This window comes from Diospyros lotus, chromosome 3, assembly GCF_014633365.1.
Source record: "Diospyros lotus cultivar Yz01 chromosome 3, ASM1463336v1, whole genome shotgun sequence".
Taxonomy (NCBI): Eukaryota; Viridiplantae; Streptophyta; class Magnoliopsida; order Ericales; family Ebenaceae; genus Diospyros; species Diospyros lotus.
The window spans coordinates 39,354,773-39,376,201 of NC_068340.1; the positions used below are offsets into that span (position 1 = coordinate 39,354,773).

The window sequence follows — 21,429 nt, forward strand, 5'->3', positions numbered from 1 at the left end:
TCAAATTACATTTCTATAAGTTAGGACAGACATATCAAATCTGCTCATTGTTTGAAGTTGTTTGGCTACATATCATATACAACAACACAACATTCTAAAACTCTCAGCATCAACAAAATAAATGAGTACTCAAAGGGTAACATGACAACTGTTACCTCCTGCTCTTCATCTTCAATAATATTAACATATGACATCTTCAGGCACTCAGAGACATGGAAACAACCGATGACAGTTTGAATTTGCCCGATTTAGTTGAATTCTGCAGCTGAAACAACCCCAAGGTATTTGATCTAACGTTACTTCCCTCCAATCGAAGGTGAAACCCATTCCTTTCGGCAGTCTCGAGAACAATACCGACTTCAAGCTTAGAAAGGTCTGCATTGGTAACCACAGGCAATTGAATAGAAATATAACAGTCAGTTAAAGCCTTATGATAAAGGATCCTAATAAATACGTATGATGAGATATTTGGGTCATGAACACAAACACAAGTCAGTTGAGTCTGAGAATGAAAGCCAATATTAGTCCAGGTACACTTGTGCCTTGCTCAAAGTGGCAGTGCAATTTAGTATTTGATGTGTTGTAGATCATGTGCCTTATCTAGTGTTTGAGTAGCATTATTAGGATCCGAAAATCATATGAGATCAGAGTCTGAAGAGAGGAGACTCCTGAAGCCGAGTTTTGAGAGTTTTGATTTCCCTTGCTTTTAATGCGTTGTTCCTATTCCTCGTCATTTGCAACTAACAACTAGTATTATAAAGCGATAGATCGACATCTCCATGCCGATCTCTTTCTAAAGCCGTTTCCCTCCTTGTAATTGGCAAAACCTCGTTCCCTATTGCAGTCCCAGTCTTAGCACAAAAGACCCAACCTTCGTTTCACACAATCCTGTGCACATGGCGTACCTACTAAAACTAATAAGCCCAAATCTCAGATTGGGCTCAAATATTTAAAAAAGAGGAGTGTCAGAAAGGAACATGGCAAGGGCTGGTAATGTAAATTGGAGCACTATTCAACCTATAGTTCTCAAAAGCGCAAGGTGCAGTGAGGCGAAAAGAATGCTTAGGGACTAGGCGCGAGGCACAAGGTGAAGCAAGAGTTTCATGCACGTGATGCACAAACATACTAAATATATATATATATATAATGCTTATATCATATTACTTTCAATTTAACACTATAAAGAGAAAATACATATATATATAAAAAGAAACAGAAAAATTAGTTGAAACAGAAGAGAGAGAGAGAGAAACAGTTAATATTTTCAATTTAATACTTATATATAAATTAGTTGGAACTAAACAAAAAATCAAGGAAAAGCTGAAACAGGAAACAGAAAAAAACACAAAAAAAAAAAAAAAATCATAGCAGAATAAGCCCAGTGCTGCAGCACCGAACAGAAAAAATCTAAGCAAAACAACACAAAACACCAGGTAAAGGGAAAGGAGACAATAGGAACCTTTCTAATAAGTACTGAACCCTACTTATTTCTCTGTCTTCTTGTTGTAGGATAGATTACAACAAAAAACGCTGTTGGAGGGCAGTAAAAAGATGTCACTGTCCATGTGACACACAGAAGATAAACCAACTGAACATGCATCACAGAGTCTGCAATATATTTTTAATATTTTGAAATTTAGCACTCCAGAGTAAGCACCATTTACCCCTGGAACACGTTATAGCTACCACCTATGAGGAGCACAAGAAGGGTAGAAAGTTACCGATGCCAAACAAGCTCATCTTTTGGAAGATCAAACGACTGACTTTGGACCTCTTGATGGCTTTTAAAGATAGAACATCGTCCTGCTTCCCTTTAAAGCCCAGAAATTCTCCAAGGAGGTACTTCTTACCTTTGAGCTCCAACCTGCAAGGCATGTGCATCTCTTTATTTTCTTTTCCAAGTTACAAATATCCAATGTAGGAAAAAGAAAGGTGCGAGACACTCAGGACTGTATGACAACAAGAACAGAAAACAGATGCCCATATCAGTATCACCAAAAATACCCATAAAACACTTGACTGGGCAACTATTATTCACCAATGAGACTGCAACAGAAAGCACATTTAATACATCCATCTACTCTCCAGACTCTTCAATAACTTCTCACTTATCTTCGCATAACTCCAATTCCTCCATGTTTTTGGTTGTTCTTTTTTGGTAAAATTCTGCAGTTTCCCCGTCTATCTGGTTCCTTTTCTAAATCAACTGCTATAAAGTAATGTTAATTGACTTCTAAAAGTCACATTGATAATACAAACCCATGTAAAAGAACAATGTGGCAACATTTTATGTTTACCCTTCCTGAGGCAACCCTCTAGAGAGGGAATAATGAGATAAAGTTCCAACACCATTTTTATATGAAAAAGTTTAATGAGATGATGGTGAATGAATATACATTTTAGTAGAAAATGTCAACACACACACACCAAAAAAACAAAGACTGGAATGCTAAAAGAAGAGAGATTTTAAGCACGGACAGAAACAAACCTATCCCATGTCCGGGCTGTGCTGAGGACAAAATTAAGCTTCTGTATTGATTCCTGCATTTCCTTATTTCCATCCAAAAATGCACCTTAATCCATCCAGAAAACGTACTCTTCACCTCGTTTCAGTTGTATCCACTGTTCATATGTGACAACCTCAGGTGGAAAGTAGTCTGAACGAATGGCACTGCTTGAATGGGATGAAAAAGCTTGGTGTAAGTTGCAAACAAGAAGTTAGAATGACAATTACCCCAAATCTGCCATTGATAATATCACTTCTAGCTACATGCAATTGTCATAACATCTACAACCATGTAGGCCATAGTGCATTAAGTAAAAAGGCCATATCTTTTGATTAAGGTCCTGTTTGTGGATGGTGCAATTAATGGTTATTTTCATTTTTTCTTGCCTGCACTCTACCCACACAGAAGCAAGTTTGCTATGAAAATTTGCTTTGGCAGTATGCCCATTGCTCATAATCAATCCCATTATAAGATGTAAAGTCAGTGCATCCATTCCATTGGCAATATGCCTATTGCTCAACCAATCAATCATAAGATGTAAAGTCAGTGCAGGGTATACTATCAACAATATTACGTTTAGAAGTAATGATAAAAAGCCATGCAGCAATCTCTAACATTCATGTCAGAAAAAGGTAATAAAAGATGAGAATTCATTCTAGATGTTCACATAACAAGGTTGAGTCCATGACGGTTTGAATCCAATAATTTATCAGGAGAATTGAAGGAAAACAGAAAGCCTTGTTTGACAAGAACAAACATAGTTGGTGTTACTCCCAAAGGAGGAATTTGATACACACCGGAATTTTGGATTGGGGCATATAACTTTGCAGGACAAATATCCTTCTGGAACAGTAGTGTTCCCCCTTCCTTCAATATAGTATTTGAGATTAGCAACTTGTCGTTTAACTTCTGCCACCTGAAATTCATGCACTGTGAGGTAAAAATACTTCAAGGTCTGACAAAACACAATCCTACTTATTTGTCAAACTTTTGACTAAAGTCTTACAGCACAAATGATGGAACCACTGTTAACATGAAGGAAGACAGGCTTCTTGAAAAGCCATAGAAAAGAGTAAGAGAAATACTCAAGTATTCAGTTTGTCTAAAGTCAATATCTGAGCTATATAATCTAATCACACATTAATAATTCACAAAAATTTATTTGTCTCCCCCAATAACAGAAGTAATATCTTCCCAAACATACTTCAAATTGAGAATTCATTACAAGTGATACTCATAAAATTCGGTCCACTCCTGGCTCGGCACTCACTGCCCTAATAGTTAAAATAGAAAAGGTCTACGATTCTAGTCAGCTTGATCACTCATTCATCCCACCAATTATGATATTATAAATTTGATTGGGAGGAGGCAAACATGCCTAAATATTTATGCTAAAAAATGTTTAATAAAGTTTTTAAATAAGTTTAAAACTTTTGTGCATGAATTAAAGTAAAAAAATTGGATAATTTTAAAACCTCAGTGCATTAATTTAAAGTAAAAAATTGGTTTTGATACTCAGAAACTGAATCCAACCTAATAATCATAAATAAAATTTTGTTTGTTGTTTAATTTTGTTATTGTTTATGACCCATCATTGCAGATACCAAGCTCTAAAATTATTTAATACATCTATTATTATGAAAATTCAAAAAGTCATTCATATAGAAACAAAGAATGATTTACAAAAGAGATTTTTCCTTTACACAATTTGTCACCAAAAGTTTCTTCAACCGGACTAGGAGAAATACATGTCTCTTCTTATTTAAGGTGATGTCTAGATTTAAATAAATTCTCTCACATAATTTCAAATGAAACTTTTGTACGATAAACAAAGGTGTTGTGAAAACTTAAATTGCTTAATCATTGTATAAATAATAAATTTCTTACATTGTTGCCGATGTAATAATTAAATCATATGATTAATCAGTCACCATTTTTTGACAGGACTGTTTGGGGTTTTTTTTTTTTTTTTTGGAGGGGGGGGATTGTACATCCAGCCCACTCTCATACTATTCTCCAGTTACTATAGTTCCAAAATTCAACGGCTCTTTTTGCTATGCATGAAGTTTAAAATGGTTAACAGAGAGGGGGATGGAATTGAAATAGTGGAAGAGAGTACTCATTTGGAAGACTCAGGAGACAAAACAGAAATGGAATGTAAAGAAAATATATGGAAAGTATTTCCATCAATTCTCCTCCAAAGCCCATTTTTTGTCTCCCTTGAATTGGGGGAGAATGGATGGAAAACTTTAATTTTGTTTGCTGACATTAACCTTAATAACTTATTAAAAGTTCAAAATTGTCCTTGACTTAACAAAACTCTACTTTTTCATGAAGGGGGCATTATTTGTCATTTGTTATTTAATCTCTCTCCACTCCATCCATTCCCATTGCTCTCTCAAACAAGGAGAAAGTATTTTAAATTACTTTGTATCCCCTACTCCTTCCAAACAAGGAGAAAATATTTTACATTCCATTTCACTATTTTCCATTCCACTCCATTACTGACTCTCTCCCAAACAAAGCATAAAACAAAAGTACTTGCAATTAACAAAGCATTTCACTAGAGAAGAATTATGATTCTAGAATAAGACTTGCAACATAAATTTTGGTATTTAATCAACCCGTGCATGCATGACAGAGTTCGGCAGTTAAGTACAAGCCAGAAAACAAAAGTACTCTCACACACTATATGAATTTCATATTCCAACTGAATACATCTTACTTCAACATGTTAGTCACATAATCATTTAAAAACATATTATCAATCAGTTGGATGAATTCTAGTTCCGCTGTCCTCTCAACTATATCTACCAACACAAGCCTTCACCCCAGTAGCTTTCAATTGGGTATAAAAAGTCACGTCCCGAGTTAGGTATAGGCAACCATACTGTTGCCTATAGCTTCAATAAAAGGAGCATAAACACGAGCAATAGACATGTATAAAGCATTACACAAACACATCAACATGGAAAATTTTAGATGCAGGACTTGACAGGCAGGCTGGAAAAGTTATAGTTTCAAATGAATAATAATTCTTATGACTTTTTCAGATAACAAGTGCACTATTAATTTCATATTAGCTTTTTATTTGCTTTGTCACTTTTTCTAGATACAAACTAAAAGTGAAAATGGATGGGCTTGAGTTTCATCACAACAGCCCACAGATATAGAATTGGCCACAACGGTTATCAGATGATGGTGATCAAAGGCCTAATTTTTGTGGTCAAACTTGGAACCAACCGAAGACATGACTACAGAATCAAGGTTATATCTGCTGATTTGCTGCTCATCCTCTACTCTCCCAGACAAGAAGAAAACATTTTGCATTCAATTCCATTACTGGATCTCTCCTGAACAAAGCCTAAAGGCAGTTTTAAGATTAGACATCCAGAAACCTAAACAAGAAGAAAACATTTTGCATTCAATTCCTCCTAAACAAAGCCTAAAGGCAGATTAAGATTAGACATCCAGAATCCTAAAAATGTTAGAAGAATGGAAAATTAAATCAATGAAAAAGCAGATATTTAAGCCCTAACTTACAGGATCTGGATGATGCTCAGTCTTGTGATTACGCCCACTTTTGGAAACCCAACTTCCATCAGCCTTAACTGAAACAAAACCTGAGAGATTCTGTACAGAAATTACAACTGCTTCTCCGCTACAAGAAATGAAAGCAATGCACCCAGTTATGACCAACACAAGACGTGAAAAACAGAAGATAAAGTTATGAACTTGGATCAGGAAAATTTGAAAATATCAACTCAAAATGGGCAAAAACAGTCAGGTAACCTCATGAATCACACTGGTGGTTTATTGACTTACGTACCCTTTGGTGAGGAGGACCATATCAATATTTTGTAGTTGATGAGTATCAGCATCTGGAATCCGCAGCCCTGTATACACCTTCCCACCATGAAGCTTTTCAAGTCTACAGACAGAAAAATATGAACAAGACCAAGTTTATGAGGAGCACATGTTCTGATAGAGTTAGAAAAGAAAGGAAAAGAAAACAAAATTCAGTACAAATTCAGGTAAGGGCAAGTAGTATTGGGATCAACTGAAAGAGCGTTTGCTTTTATTTAGGGCTGCAAATGAGCCAGGCCTACAAAGGCTCAAGTTCATTTGCTTAAATTTCCCATGCTTGAGTTCAGCTCAAAATTGTGATCAAGTTCATTTGTTTAGAATTTTGTTAAGCTCAAGCTTGCCTATTAAACAAGTTTCAAACAAGCCTTTTCATGAGCTCTAGATTTAAAGCTCAGTTTCAGGCTCATTTATGTAAAAAACGTATAAAATTAGTGTATTTCAATATATATTTAAAATTTAAATAATGCAAATGATATGTAAAAAAGAAAAAAGAGAAATGTCAATTGCAGAAACACACACACACACACTTTGTTTCGGAATAAGCCTCAAACAAAGCCTATATAAACAAGCCACAAGTGAGCTTACAACCACACACTTAAAGAAGCTTGTTCACGAGTCTAAATGAGCTGAGACTCTCAAGCTCAAGTTCAATTTGTTTACTAATGAAACTGAAAAAAACTCAACCTTATTTATTTAATTAAACAACGTCAAATCCAGCCAAGCTTCGAACTGCTCGCAAACGGCTCTGTTCATCTGCGGCCCTCTTTCGTTTATTTGTTTGAACACCCCTGCTGATAATCTAATACTCGCATTTTTACTACACTTGTAAGCTAAATAGAATTGTGACGCATTTTTACTACATTTCTAGTAAGCTAAATAGAATACTAGAATTGTGACGCTTGCTTCTGGTTTGGTCTAGTAAGCAAACACAAGACTATAATTGTAAAAGTTACAATAACGAAACAGGAGAGGATGGCAAAAATACCTTGCGGCAACGGAGAAAAGTGCATCGGAATCAGTGGTCTCAAGATTCTCAACGTCGAGGATGTCGTCGTCGTCGCCGGAGAAGAAGAGCCCGGACAAACAGTAGACAACCAGACCAAAGATTATCTCCAACCACATGGTGCGTTCCGCAAAATCAATCGATCGCCAGCTCTCTCGAATCAATTGAAAATGCCTAGTAAGAGAAACATACACGAATTTGGTTTTTATTCGGAGAGAATAATAATATCTTCCTCATTAAGGATGGTATCGAGTGCTAGTGTTTGTTTTAACGGTTCTTTAAAGTTCATAGACGGAGATAGGATTATTATAAATTTTATCAAATTTATCTAAGGATTCTTTGCTCATATGAATAATTGAAATTGCCCCCAAAAATGAGTTCCAAACTTATATTAAGGTGATATGATAATTCAATTATAAATTAATATATATCTATATTTAATAAAATTATCTCTATTAATCTCAAAATTTCTTCCAAAATTATTAAATATCGTCCGAGGGACGGGGTTTGTTGTTTTGGATTGGTGTGTGATCCCACCCCCACCACATTCATGGGATTCACACCCTTTCTTTTAAATTATCCGTGTTAAGTAATTATTATTTTATTTATATGTGCAATATAATAATTTTGATACATTCGATGTATAAATATATAACAAAAGGCTAAACTCATATTTTTCTTTTAAATTTTACATGAAAACCCTATCACCCTCATTGAACTTTAAACTTAACTTTTTTAATACATAGCATTTATAATTTACACCTATTGACTATTAAATCTAGTTCAAAATAATGCGTTAATTGCATTTGAGATAAGCGGCAAAAAAAAAAATTGAAGGAAAAACATAAAAAGAATTAATTAAACCAATTATTCTTTCAACTTTCTCATTCACCTTCAAACATTATCTTTACTCTCACCCGTCTCCTGTCCAACAAAAGAATCAAGTCTCCCAACAACTATGGTTATCGCCATCTCAATTGCTCTTGACCTTTTCTTTTTGGTTCGATCGACGACTCATGAATAACAATTAATTCACCATTTTTCTTCTCCAATTTGTAATCTATGACTGATCTATCATTCCTCTTTTTCTTCGCTCCAATCGGCAACCCACGATCAATGACTTACCCACCCCTTCCCTTCTCTTTACTCTGATTAGTGACATGTGATAAACTCATTCCTTCCTATCTTTGTTGTTTTGACCAATGACCCATAATTTATATATATAAAAATGTGCATATGCATGTGTGTGCAAATTTATATATATATATTTATATATCAGTTTTTTCACCCAAATATTTGGACAATGTTCATATGTTTAATGGCATATTTATTAAACACTTTTACTAGATAATTGAATAGTTAATATGTGTAAATTATAAAAATTAAATATTTAATAAATCAAATTTAAAGTTTAAGAAAATGATAAACTTTTCATATAAATTTAAGGGTAAAAATATGAATTTGAGGTACAACAAAATATGATTAAGTTAGTATAACAAAACATATTTTCAACACCATAGCATGGTTGCAATTATTATTTTGGTGAAAGAATAAAATTAGGGTATGTTTGGAAGGATGAAAAATAATAAAATTAAATTGTTTTATTTGGCAGACTTTTTCATTACTTTTAATCCTATTATATCTCCCAAACAAAGAAAACAAATATTTAATTTCCTATCCTTCCTTTTCATTCCATAAATTTATAATTCATTTCATTCCATTCTATTACTGAAAATCTCTCCCAAACACAGCCTTATGCCCTCCCCGTCACTGCAATCTGGACAGCACTTTAGCGCAAACCTTTGCCGCGCTGCAAAGAACTTCAAATTCCTTGTACTCAAGGCTCCGCCCGCAGCGGCGAGCTTCTTCCTCGGCGTGGTTCACCAGATCCGCCACCCGCTGGTAGCCACCATTCTTGAGCAGTCTCTTGCTCTGTTCTAGGTCGTCTCTAATGGCGTTCCAGCACTTCTTGGAACACGAATTCTCCCGTTCGCGATGGGAGGAACCGCTGAGGGAAATATCTATCGCCTTTCTGTGCGCCAAGCCGATCGCAACGTCGGCAATGCTCCGGGGGTCGCCGATGGAATTGCTCGTGCTAGGTCTCAGCAGGCGCATGCAGAGACTTCTGTCGGCGGCCCTGGAGCATGCGTACCTGAGACTGACGAACTCGCGGGCCGACGAGGGGCGGACGAGCATGGAAAGCAGTGAGAGAGAAACGAGAATGGAGTAGCTGGCGGAAGAAGCTGCCATTGTCAGTGGTATTGGTCTGGCTCCAGGGTTTAGTTGGTGTGTCTGTCCAAGCTGAAGCTGGGGAGCATTGCTCTAATATGGGTGTGGGAAGTAATTAGGCTGTTTTTTAGGCTTTTAATGATCTGAAACGTTTGTCTGGGAAGGAACACATAATCAATGTTTATGTTGAGCATAAACCTTAATTTCATTTTATTGTTACATAATCATGCTTTAATTTTTTTATTAAATGAATATAATATTTATTTATTATTTAATTTTTTCATTATTCTCTCAAACAAAAACAAATAACTTTCATTATTATTATTATTATTATTTTTTTTTATTTTTTTTTGTAAAGACATAAAAATATCACTTTACTTTACCCAAAAAGTCATGTGGCCAGACTTTCAAATTTACTCGTCAGACGAATTTATTTTAAAAAATAAAATTATTAAATATCTCAATAAAATAAGTAAGAATACATGTTAATGAGCACGTTTAGCAAAATCCTTGTTTTAGGTGAATACATAAAAATACTCGTATATTTTATCAAACATAATTATGACACCTTAAATTTTTAAAACGTCTTATTAAACATCCTTATTACAAAAAATTAAAACTATTAATTTATTATTAAATAATTAAATTTATAATTAAAAACTAAAATTATATTTAGTTTTAAAAAATATTTCTCTTTTAAAGAAGTACATATTTTTATACCTTCACCCGAAACCGTATTTTGAACCATACAAAATACGCTCATTAGTTTGTGCTCTTACTTACTTTGTTGAGATATACAATAATTTTATTTTTAAAATATTAAAATATTTAATAAAACATTTTAAAATTTTAAAATGCGACGTAACTTTTTTTTTTAATAAAGTAAAAACATATTTTTATACATTCATGTTTTTTTATCTCTACTCTCTTAGAGAATGCATACCAAGAGAGAACGGACTTGATGCAACGGAAATGAGAATAAGATTCATGTTAAATGGAGAATGAAATAGTTTATTCCCTCAAATGGTTGAACATACGTGTTCAAATTACATTTTGATAAGTTAACAACATATCAAATCTGCTCATTGTTTTGCTCCATATCATATACAACAACACTAACATTCTTAAAACTCTCTGCATCAATAAAATAAATGAGTACTCAAAGGGTAACATGACAACTGTTACCTCCTGCATCTTCATCTTGCAATAATATTAACATATGACATCTTCAGGCACTCAGAGACATGGAAACAACCGATGATAGTTTGAATTTGCGCGATTTAGTTGAATTCTGCAGCTGAAACAGCACCTCTGTATTTGATCTAACAGTTACTTCCTTCCAATCGGAAGCAGAAGCCCCTTCATTTCGGTAGTCTCGAGAACAATACAGGACTTGGAGCTTGGAATGGGCTGCATTGGTAACCCCACAGGCAGTTGATTAGAAATATAACAGTTGGTTAAAGCCTTATGATAAAGGATCCTAATAAATACGTATGATGAGATATTTGGGTCATGAACACAAGTCAGTTGAGTCTGAGAATGAAAGCCAATATTAATAGTCCAGGTACCCTTGTGCCTTGCTCAAAGTGGCAGGGCAATTTAGTATTTGATGTGTTGTAGATCATGTGCATTATCTAGTGTTTGAGTAGCATTATTATTAGGATCCGAAAATCATATGAGATAAGAGTCTGAAGAGAGGAGACTCCTGAAGCCGAGTTTTGAGAGTTCTGGCTTATCTTGCTTTTAATGCGTTGTTCCTATTCTTCGTCATTTGCAACTAACGAACAGTATGATAAAGCAATAGATTGACATCTCCATGCCGATCTCTTTCTAAAGCCGTTTCCCTCCTTGTAATTGGCAAAACCTCGTTCTCTATTGCAGTCCCAGTCTTGGCACAAAAGACCCAACCTTCGTTTCACACAATCCTGTGCACATGGCGTACCTACTAAACTAATAGGGCCAAATCTCGGATTGGGCTGGAGTGTCAAAAAGGAACATGGCAAAGGCTGGTAATGTAAATTGGAGCACTATTCAACCTATAGTTCTCAAAAGCAAAAGGTGCAGTGAGGCGCAAAGAGTGCTTAGGGACTAGGCCTCGAGGCACAAGGTGAAGCAAGAGTTTCATGCAGGTGATGCACATACATACTAAAAATATATATATAATGCTTATATCATTTTACTTTCAATTTAAAACTATAAAGAGAAAATACTGATATATAAAAAGAAACAGAAAAATTAGTTGAAACAGGAAAGAGAGAGAGAACAGTTAATATTTTCAATTTAATACTTATATATAAATTAGTTGGAACTAAACAAAAAATTGAAGAAAAATTGAAACAGGACACAGAAAAAAAACACACACAAAAAATATAGCAGAATAAGACACAGCGCTGCAGCACCGAACAGAAAAATCTAAGCAAAACAACACAAAACACCAGGTAAAGGCCTACTAATTTCTCTTTGTCTTCTTGTTGTAGGATAGATTACAAGTAAAACGCTGTTGGAGGGCAGTAAAAAGATGTCACTGTCCATGTGACGCACAGAAGATAAACCAACTGAACATGCATCACAGACTCTGCAATATATTTTTAATATTTTTAAATTTAGCACTCCAGAGTAAGCACCATTTACCCTGGAACATGTTATAGCTACCACGTATGAGAAGGCACAAGAAGGGTAGAAAGTTACCGATGCCAAACATGCTCGTCTTTTGGATGATCAAACGACTGATTTTGGACCTCTTGATGGCTTTTAAAGATAGAACATCATCCTGCTTCCCTTTAAAGTCCAGAAATTCACCAAGGAGGTACTTGTTACCTTTGAGCTCCAACCTGCAAGGCATGTGAATCTCTTTATTTTCTTTTCCAAGTTACAAATATCCAAAATAGGAAAAAGAAAGGTGCAAAATACTCGGGACTGTACAATAACAAGAACAGAAAACAGATGCCCAGATCAGTATCACCGAAAATACCCATAAAACACTTGACTGGGCAACTATTATTCACCAATGAGACTGCAACTGAAAACACATTTAATACATCCATCTACGCTCCACACTCTTCAATAGCTTCTCACTTATCTTCGCACAACCCCAATTACTCCATGTTTTCGTTTGTTCTTTTTGGGTAAAATTCTGCAGTTTCCTCATCTATCTGGTTCTTTTCTAACTCAACTTTACTAGTACTTGCCCGATAAACTTTGATCTCTATCATTCACCTGATTACATGATATCAAAAGGTAAAATCATATATAGCATGGAAGTCTAGCAAATTTTTCACTTTCCTGCCATACAGCAATTGACATAGTCCACCGCCTTATCCTAACCAAGTTAGAGTCAGTTGTAATGTTAATTGATTTGTAAAAGTCGCATTGATAATACAAACCTATGTTAAAGAACAATGTGGCAAAATTTTATGTTTACCCTTCCTGAGGCAACCCTCTAGAAAGGGAATAATGAGATAAAGTTCCAACACCATTTTCGAAAAAGTTTAATGAGATGATGGTGAATGAAGATACATTTTATGTGGAAAATGTCAAAAAAAATAAAATAATGGAATGGTAAAAAAAGAGAGATTTTAAGCAGAGACAGAAACAAACCTATCCCATGTCGGGGCAGTGCTGAGGACAAAATTAAGCTTCTGTATTGATTCCTGCATTTCCTTCTTTCCACCCAAAAATGCACCCTTAATCCATCCAGAAAACGTACTCTTCAGCTCAGGTTTCAGTTGTATCCACTGTTCATATGTGACAACCTCAGGTGGAAAGTAGTCTGAACGAATGGCACTGCTTGAATGGGATGAAAAAGCTTGGTGTAAGTGGCAAACAAGAAGTTAGAATGACAATTACCCCAAATCTGACATTGATAATATCACCTACATGCAATTGTCATAACATCTACAACCATGTAGGCCAGAGCGCATTAAGTAAAAAGGCCATATCTTTTGATTAAGGTCCTGTTTGTGGATGGTGCAATTAAATGGTTATTTTCATTTTTTTCCTTTCCTGAACTCTACCCACACAGAAGCAAGTTTGCTATGAAAATTTGCTTTGGCAGTATGCCCGTTGCTCATAATCAATCCCACAATAAGATGTAAAGTCAGTGCATACATTCCATTGGCAATATGCCCATGGCTCATAACCAATCAATCATAAGATGTAAAATCCATGCAGCAATCTCTAACATTCATGTCAGAAAAAGGTAATAAGAGATGAGAATTCATTCTAGAGGTTCACATAACAAGGTTGATTCCATGAAGGTTTGATTCCAGCAAGTTATCAAGAGAATTGAAGGAAAACAGAAAGCCTTGTTTGACCAGAGCAAACATGGTTGGTATTACTCCCAAAGGAAGAATTTGATACACACCGGAAATTTGGATTGGGGCATATAACTTTGCAGGACAAATATCCTTCTGGAACAGTGGTGTTCCCCCTTCCTTCAATATAGTATTTGAGAATAGCAACTTGTCGTTTAACTTCTGCCACCTGAAATTTATGCACTGTGAGGTAAAAATACTTCAAGGTCTGATAAAACACATAATCCTGCTTATTTGTCAAACTTTTGACTAAAGCCTTACAGCACAAATGATGGAACCACTGTTAACATGAAGGGAGACAGGCTTCTGGCAAAGCCATAGAAAAGAGTAAGAGAAATACTCAAGTATTCAGCTTGTCTAAAGTAAATATCTGAGCTATATAATCTAATCGTAGATTAATAATTCACAAAAATTCATTTGTCTCCCCCAATAACACAAGTAATATCATCCCAAACATACTTCAAATTGAGAATTCATTACAAGTGATACTCATAAAACTCAGTCCACTCTTGGCTCAGCACTCACTTCCTTAATAATCAAAATAGAAAAGGTCTATGATTTTAGCCAGCTTGATCACTCATTCATCCCACCAATTATGATGTTATAAATTTGATTGAAAGGAGGCAAACATGCCCAAATATTTATGCTAAAAAATGTTTAATAAAAGTTATTAAATAAGTTTAAAACTTCTGCGCATGAATTTAAAGTAAAAAATTGGGTAATTTTAAAACCTCAGTGCATTAATTTAAAGTAAAAAATTGGTTTTGATACTCAAGAAACTGAATCCAACCTAATAATCATAAATAAAATTTTGTTTTTTGTTTAATTTTGTTATTGTTTATGACCCATCATTACAGATATCAAGCTCTAAAATTATTTAATACATCTATTGTTATGAAAATTCAAAAAGTCATTCATATAGAAACAAAGAATGATTTACAAAAGAGATGTTTCCTTTACACAATTTGTCACCAAAAGTTTCTTTAACTGGACTAGGAGAAATACATGTCTCTTCTTTTTTTAAGGAGATGTCTACGTTTAAATATATTCTCTTACATGATTTCAAATGAAACTTTTGTACAGTAAACAAAGGTGTCGTTAAAACTTAAATTGCTTAACTATTGCATAAATAATAAATTTCTTACATTATTGCAGATGCAATAATTAAATCATATGATTAATCAGTCACCAATTTTTGACAGGATTGTTTGGGGGGATTTTTTTTTTGTTTTGGATGGGGGGATTCTCCATCCAGCCCACTCTCACACTATTCTCCAGTTAATATAGTTCCAAAATTCAACGGCTCTTTTTGCTATGCAAGAAGTGTAAAATGGTTAACAGAGAGGGGGATGGAATTGAAATAGTGGAAGAGAGTACTCATTTGGAAGACTCAGTAGACAAAATAGAAATGGAATGTAAAGAAAATGTATGGAAAATATTTCCATCCATTCTCCTCCAAAGCCTATTTTTTGTCTCCCTTGAATTGGGGGAGAATGGATGGAAAACTTTAATTTTGTTTGCTGACATTAACCTTAATAACTTATTAAAACTTCAAAATTGTCCTTGATTTAACAAAACTCTACTTTTTCATGAAGGGGGCATTATTTGTCATTTGTTATTTAATCTCTCTCCACTCCATCCATTCCCATTGCTCTCTCAAACAAGGAGAAAGTATATTAAATTACTTTGTATCCCCTACTCCTTCCAAACAAGGAGAAAATATTTTACATTCCATTTCACTCTTTTCCATTCCACTCCATTACTGACTCTCTCCCAAACAAAGCATAAAACAAAAGTACTTGCAATTAACAAAGCATTTCACTAGAGAAGAATTATGATTATAGAGTAAGACTTGCAACATAAATTTTGGTATTCAATCAACCCATGCATGCATGACAGAGTCCAGCAGTTAAGTACAAGCCAGAAAACAAAAGTACTTTCACACACTATATGAATTTCATAAACCAACTGAATACATATTACTTCAGCATGTTGACATAATCATTTAAAAACATATTATCAATCAGTTGGATGAATTCTAGTTCCGCTGTCCTCTCAACTATATCTACCAATACAAGCCTTCACCCCCAGTAGCTTGCAATTGGGTATAAAAAGTCACATCCTGAGTTAGGTATAGCTTCAATAAAAGGAGCATAAGCCCGACCAATAGACATGCATAAAGCATTACACAAACACATCAACATGGAAAATTTTAGATGCAGGGCTTGATAGCAGGCTGGAAAAGTTATAATTTCGTGTGAATGATAATTCTTATGACATTTTCAGATAACAAGTGCAGTATTAATTTCATATTAGCTTTTTATTTGCTTTGTCACCTTTTCTAGATACAAACTAAAAGTGAAAATGGATGGGCTTGAGTTTCATCACAACAGCCCACAGATATAGAATTGGCCACAACGGTTATCAGATGATGATGACCAAAGGCCTAATTTTTGTGGTCAAACTTGGAACCAACCAAAGACATGACTACAGAATCAAGGTTATATCTGCTGACTTGCTGGTCATCCTCTACTCTCCCAAACAAGAAGAAAACATTTAGCATTCAATTCCATTACTGGATCTCTCCTAAACAAAGCCTAAAGGCAGACTAAGATTAGACATCCAGATGGCTAAACAAGAAGAAAGCATTTTGTATTCAATTCCTCCTAAACAAAGCCTAAAGGCGGATTAAGATTAGACATCCAGAAACCTAAAAATGTTAGAAGAATGGCAAATTAAATCAATGAAAGAGCAGATATTTAAGCCCTAACTTACAGGATCTGGATGATGCTCAGTCTTGAGATTATGCCCACTTGTGGAAACCCAACTTCCATCAGCATTAATTGAAAAAAAACCTGAGAGATTCTGTACACAAATTACCACTGCTTCTCCTCTACAAGAAATGAAAGCAATGCACCCAGTTATGACCAAGACAAAACGTGAAAAACAGAAGATAAAGTTATGAACTTGGATCAGGAAAATTTGAAAATATCAACCCAAAATAAGCAAAAACAGTCAGGTAAGCTCGTGAATCACACTGGTGGTTTATTGACTTACGTACCCTTTGGTGACGAGGACCATATCAATATTTTGTAGCTGACCAGTATCGGCATCTGGAATCCGCAGCCCAGTATAAACTTTCCCACCATAAAGCTTTTCAAGTCTACAGACAGAAAAATATGAACAAAACCAAGTTTATAAGGAGCACATGTTTTGTTAGAGTTAGAAAAGAACGGAAAAGAGAACAAAATTCAGTACAAGTTCGGGTAAGGACAAGTAGTATTAGGTTCAACTAAAAGAGGGTTTGCTTTTATTTAGGGCTGAAAAATGAGTCAGGCCTACATGTTGGGAAAAAAATAAGATGGAAAACTAAAGATCCACTCACACTCAAACACAAGAGATTTTTATACGAAAAACCCTAAAAGGGAAAAACCATGGTTAGCAAGATGACAGAGAAAAATATCACTATGTAGTAAAGTTTACAATTACAAAACTCAATATTCTCTCTCTAAACCTAAGACCCAATTACACCCAATTCCTAACTATCACTGATCTCTCACAAGTGATTTGCATACTTTGAATAACAAGCAAAGTATCATATTTATAGACTAGTTTCCTTGTTCATTAAGGTTAAGGTTTCCTTGCCTAACAACAATTAACAACTGATTAGTAAATAGGATTACACACTAAACAGGAAAACAATATTAGGAATAGAAAATAATTTTCAAAACTAATTAGGATTTCTAGCTGAAAATCCCAACAAACCACCAGCTTAGCAAGAATTCTTAAAAACATTCGCCCATTCCCCAACGACGACCATGACTATCTATTACCGATAATTACCATGATCTTAATCACCAAGATCACCATACCCCCACTATAAAAGGTACAACCACTTAGGCACATACCGCCCAAAGATTTTCACGACACAATGTCAAAAAATACCTTGGTGAAAAACTATGGTGCAACCCCCATGCTTGGCTTTCCTTGGGAGCTTTTCAGCTATCAACATCCTTCCACCACACACCTTGCATCACCGTCAAACCAATGCTCGCGTGCAAACTTATGGACCCGCTAGAAGTATCACATTTTCTTTTATGGCAACTTTGATGGTCTAGCGACATGCCATGAGGATGTATATGCCATCTCTTTATAGGAAATCTTCATCTCCCACAATATTGAGAGACGAACTTCCAGCGTTACAATCTTTGGAGCCCTTTGCCAGACTTGCTCCATCAACGCAACAATCCCTTTTCACATGACCAGATTGTTTGCACCTCTTGCAGATCACTTTCTTCTTGGAGTTCTCCTTCCAATTTCTGACAAATGCTAAATCCTCATAAGTTTTATCATCACTTCTCAGCCTCCTTTCCTCATAAATTAATTTATTTGCCACCTCCTCAAAACTTATAATTGGACCCCCATGCATCAAGATACGCTTCATGTGTGCATAGGAAGATGGAAGTGACAACATGAGTTTCAACGCTTTGTCCTAGTCTTCTATTTTAACTCCAATTGATTCTAGTTTAGCAACAATTCCATTGAGTGCCCCCAGATGATCAAAAATTTCCATACCTTCAATTATCTGCAATTTGTGAAACTGCTCCTTCAAATAAAATCGATTGTAACGTTTTTTGCTTAATACAATTCTTCAAGCCTCTCCCAAAGTTCCTTCACACCAGATATTCCTTGAACATTAGCAAGAACATTCTTGGCTAGGCATAATCGAATTGTACTTGCAGCCTTCAAATCAAGTTCCTCCCAATCATCATCGGTCATCACGGATTTTCCAGAACTAACACCAACCATGTTATATCTAGGGTTGCTGGAACTAATTTCTTGGACAGAAATTCTACCACACTTACTCTCACACACTCACGGATTTGATCTAAGGAACAGATTTAATAGAATTAACAGAAAATAAAACAGAAAACATAATTAAACCAAACAAGAAACACAAACCACACATCCACAAGAACATCAAGATTATCCTGGTTCATGCCATGTGAATGGCACTACATCCAGCCTCTAAGATCCTCCTGAGAGCAGTCTTTATTTCCAAAAATCGATCAGTACAGAAGCGGCCCTTCTCTCCCTTCTATTCCCGAGCGCCCCAATTGTTTTCCCCCAAGATTACAAAGCTAACAGCCCTAGCCTTTCTCTCAGAAACAATCAGCACTTGTTACAAATAGAAAAATGAGAACTCTCTACCCATTTGCTACCCCTTGCCCTCTATTTATAATAGTGGGTGAATATCCCAATGAATATTATTAGATATTTACAGTTTAACCCCCAAACTATAACTAATTACAATTTGGATTACAACTTCTATCCAAAAACTTCAAAAGGAACTCTAGCAAACTGCCATCATTCACTGCTACTGCCATCATCTTCTTTTTATACCATATACTCGAGACAACCTTCAACAAGCCATTTCTTTACCAGATTTTTCAGAGCCTTCAAGAGTTGGTTTGCCTTTCAATACCTTGTGTAACCCGCGTTGGATCAGGATATCCTTTACTTGTATTTGCCACAAGCCAAAATTGATCTTCCCATCAAACTTTTCACAATCAAACTTCAACATGCTTGATATATCTTTTGCATACTAGGCAATTGATAAACAAATCTCTGATACCACTTGTTGGGGGAGAGGGGGAAAAAAGATGGAAAACAAAATATCCAATCACACTCAAATATAAGAGATTTTTATGTGAAAAACCCCAAAAGGGAAAAATTATGGCCAGCAGGACAATAGAGAAAAATATCACTATGTAGTAAAGTTTACAACCACAAAACTCAATATTCTCTCTCTAAACTCAAGTCTCAATTACACCCAATTCCTAGCTCTCATTGGTCTCTTACAAGTGATTTGCAGAATTTGAATAACAAGCTAAGTATCATATTTATAGACTAGTTTTCTTGTTCACCAAAGTTAAGGTTTTCTTGCCTAAAAACAGTTAACAACTAACTAGTAAGTAGGATTACACACTATACAGGAAACCAATATTATGAATAGGAAATAATTTTCAAGACTAATTAGGATTTCTCACTAAAAATCCCAACACTACAAACACTCAAGTTCATTTGTTTAAATTTGCCATGCTTGAGTTCAGCTCAAAATTGTGATCAAGCTCATTTGTTTATAATTTTGTTACGCTCAAGCTTGCCTATTAAACAAGTTTCAAACAAGCCTTTTCATGAGCTCTAGATTTAAAGCTCTGTTTTAGGCTCATTTATGTAAAAAAAAACAAGTATAAAATTAGTGTATTTCAATATATATTTAAATTTTAAATAATGTAAATCATATGGAAAAAAGAAAAATGAAATCTCAATTGCAAAAAAACACACATTGTTTCGGAATGAGCCACAAACAAGCCAATATATATAAACAAGCCACAAGTGAGCTTACAACCACACACTTAAAGAAGCTTGTTCACGAGTCCAAATGAGCTGAGACTCTCAAGATCAAGTTCAATTTATTTACAAATGAAACTGAAAAAACAAACTCAACCTTATTTATTTAAACAAGGTCAAATCCAGCCAAGCTTCGACCTGCTCACAAATGGCTCTGTTCATCTGCGGCCCTCTTACGTTTATTTGTTTGATTTCCTTTTATAATAGATAATTGTTTTGAACACCCCGCTGATAAACTATTACTCGCATTTTTACTACATTTGCTCCTGGTTTGGTACTAGTAAGCAAACAGAAAACTAGAATTGTGACACTTGCTTCTGGTTTGCTCTAGTAAGCAAACACAATATTAGAATTGTAAAAATTACAATAAGCAAACAGGAGAGGATGGCAAAAATACCTTGCAGCAACGGAGAATAGTGCATTGGAATCGGTGGTCTCGACGTCGAGGATGTCGTCGTCGCCGTAGAAAAAGCGCCGGAACAATTTATAGATAACCAGACCGCAGACTATCTCCACCCACATGGTGTGTGCTGCGAAATCAATCGATCGCTAGGTCTCTCGGATCAATTGAAAATGCCCAGTGAGAGAAACAAACACGAATTAGGTTTTTATTGGGAGAGAAGATCAGTGGCAACCCCGGTTTAATAATATTTGTGCCTAAGAGTTATTTTGATGATTTCTTAATAATATAAATAAATATTAAAAATTATTTAAAATTTACTTTTCTTACTTATTTAATAATAAAATGTGGAGAGTTTACAATTCATCTAAATTAAAAAGTCATCTTTTTTTTTATTATTTTTTTATTTTTTAAGACTCAGATAAGTGTAGATTTTTTAGACAACATTTTTGTCATCTAAATAATCATTTTATTAAATTATATTTTTCAAATAATATTATTTTTTTAATTTTTTCATTGCTTTACTAATTTATAGCTCAATATTTATTATTTAATATTAAAAAATAATTCGTATATTTTAAGAGTTGAGGATCTCTTTGTCTAAATGACATCTCACTATTCATTGTTTCAAATTAAAAAGGGTAAATTATATAAAATCCTCTTACGCTTAGGATCATGTGCAACTTACCCCATGTG

At 34.9% G+C, this 21,429-nt stretch overlaps 2 protein-coding genes across 7 annotated transcripts in view; both read right to left on the reverse strand.

Moving 5' to 3' along the window:
- Nucleotides 1-7,633, reverse strand: part of LOC127796775 (uncharacterized) — a 15,212-nt gene extending 7,579 nt beyond the window's left edge. Inside the window, exons 1-5 of one of the 2 annotated variants that reach the window (XM_052329152.1) lie at nt 7,360-7,633; nt 6,337-6,438; nt 6,051-6,168; nt 3,305-3,423; nt 2,641-2,671 (exon numbers count right to left, since the gene is read on the reverse strand). In XM_052329152.1, the coding sequence (XP_052185112.1) occupies nt 2,641-2,671; nt 3,305-3,423; nt 6,051-6,168; nt 6,337-6,438; nt 7,360-7,496 (507 nt within the window). In that variant the 5' untranslated portion in view covers nt 7,497-7,633. The remainder of the gene's footprint in view (nt 1-2,640; nt 2,672-3,304; nt 3,424-6,050; nt 6,169-6,336; nt 6,439-7,359) is intronic. The other variant, XM_052329151.1, reaches the window with a different exon arrangement.
- Nucleotides 7-20,973, reverse strand: LOC127796777 (uncharacterized). 5 transcript variants are annotated; one of them, XM_052329154.1, is made up of 8 exons: nt 20,731-20,971; nt 16,981-17,082; nt 16,695-16,812; nt 13,970-14,088; nt 13,204-13,392; nt 12,295-12,437; nt 10,792-11,016; nt 7-155 (listed from the first exon to the last, which is right to left on the reverse strand). In XM_052329154.1, the coding sequence occupies exons 1-7, from the start codon at nt 20,853-20,855 to the stop codon at nt 10,835-10,837; spliced, it is 978 nt and encodes a 325-aa protein (XP_052185114.1). In that variant the 5' UTR covers nt 20,856-20,971; the 3' UTR covers nt 7-155; nt 10,792-10,834. The 5 variants fall into 5 exon arrangements, with proteins under 5 accessions (XP_052185114.1, XP_052185118.1, XP_052185117.1 ...); XM_052329158.1 differs by lacking the exons at nt 7-155; nt 10,792-11,016; nt 12,295-12,437 and adding exons at nt 179-375; nt 1,722-1,864; nt 2,489-2,573 and having other exon boundaries at nt 13,289-13,389; nt 20,731-20,973; XM_052329157.1 differs by lacking the exons at nt 7-155; nt 10,792-11,016; nt 12,295-12,437 and adding exons at nt 179-375; nt 1,722-1,864; nt 2,489-2,573 and having other exon boundaries at nt 13,289-13,392; nt 20,731-20,973.
- Nucleotides 20,974-21,429: the final 456 nt, after the last annotated feature.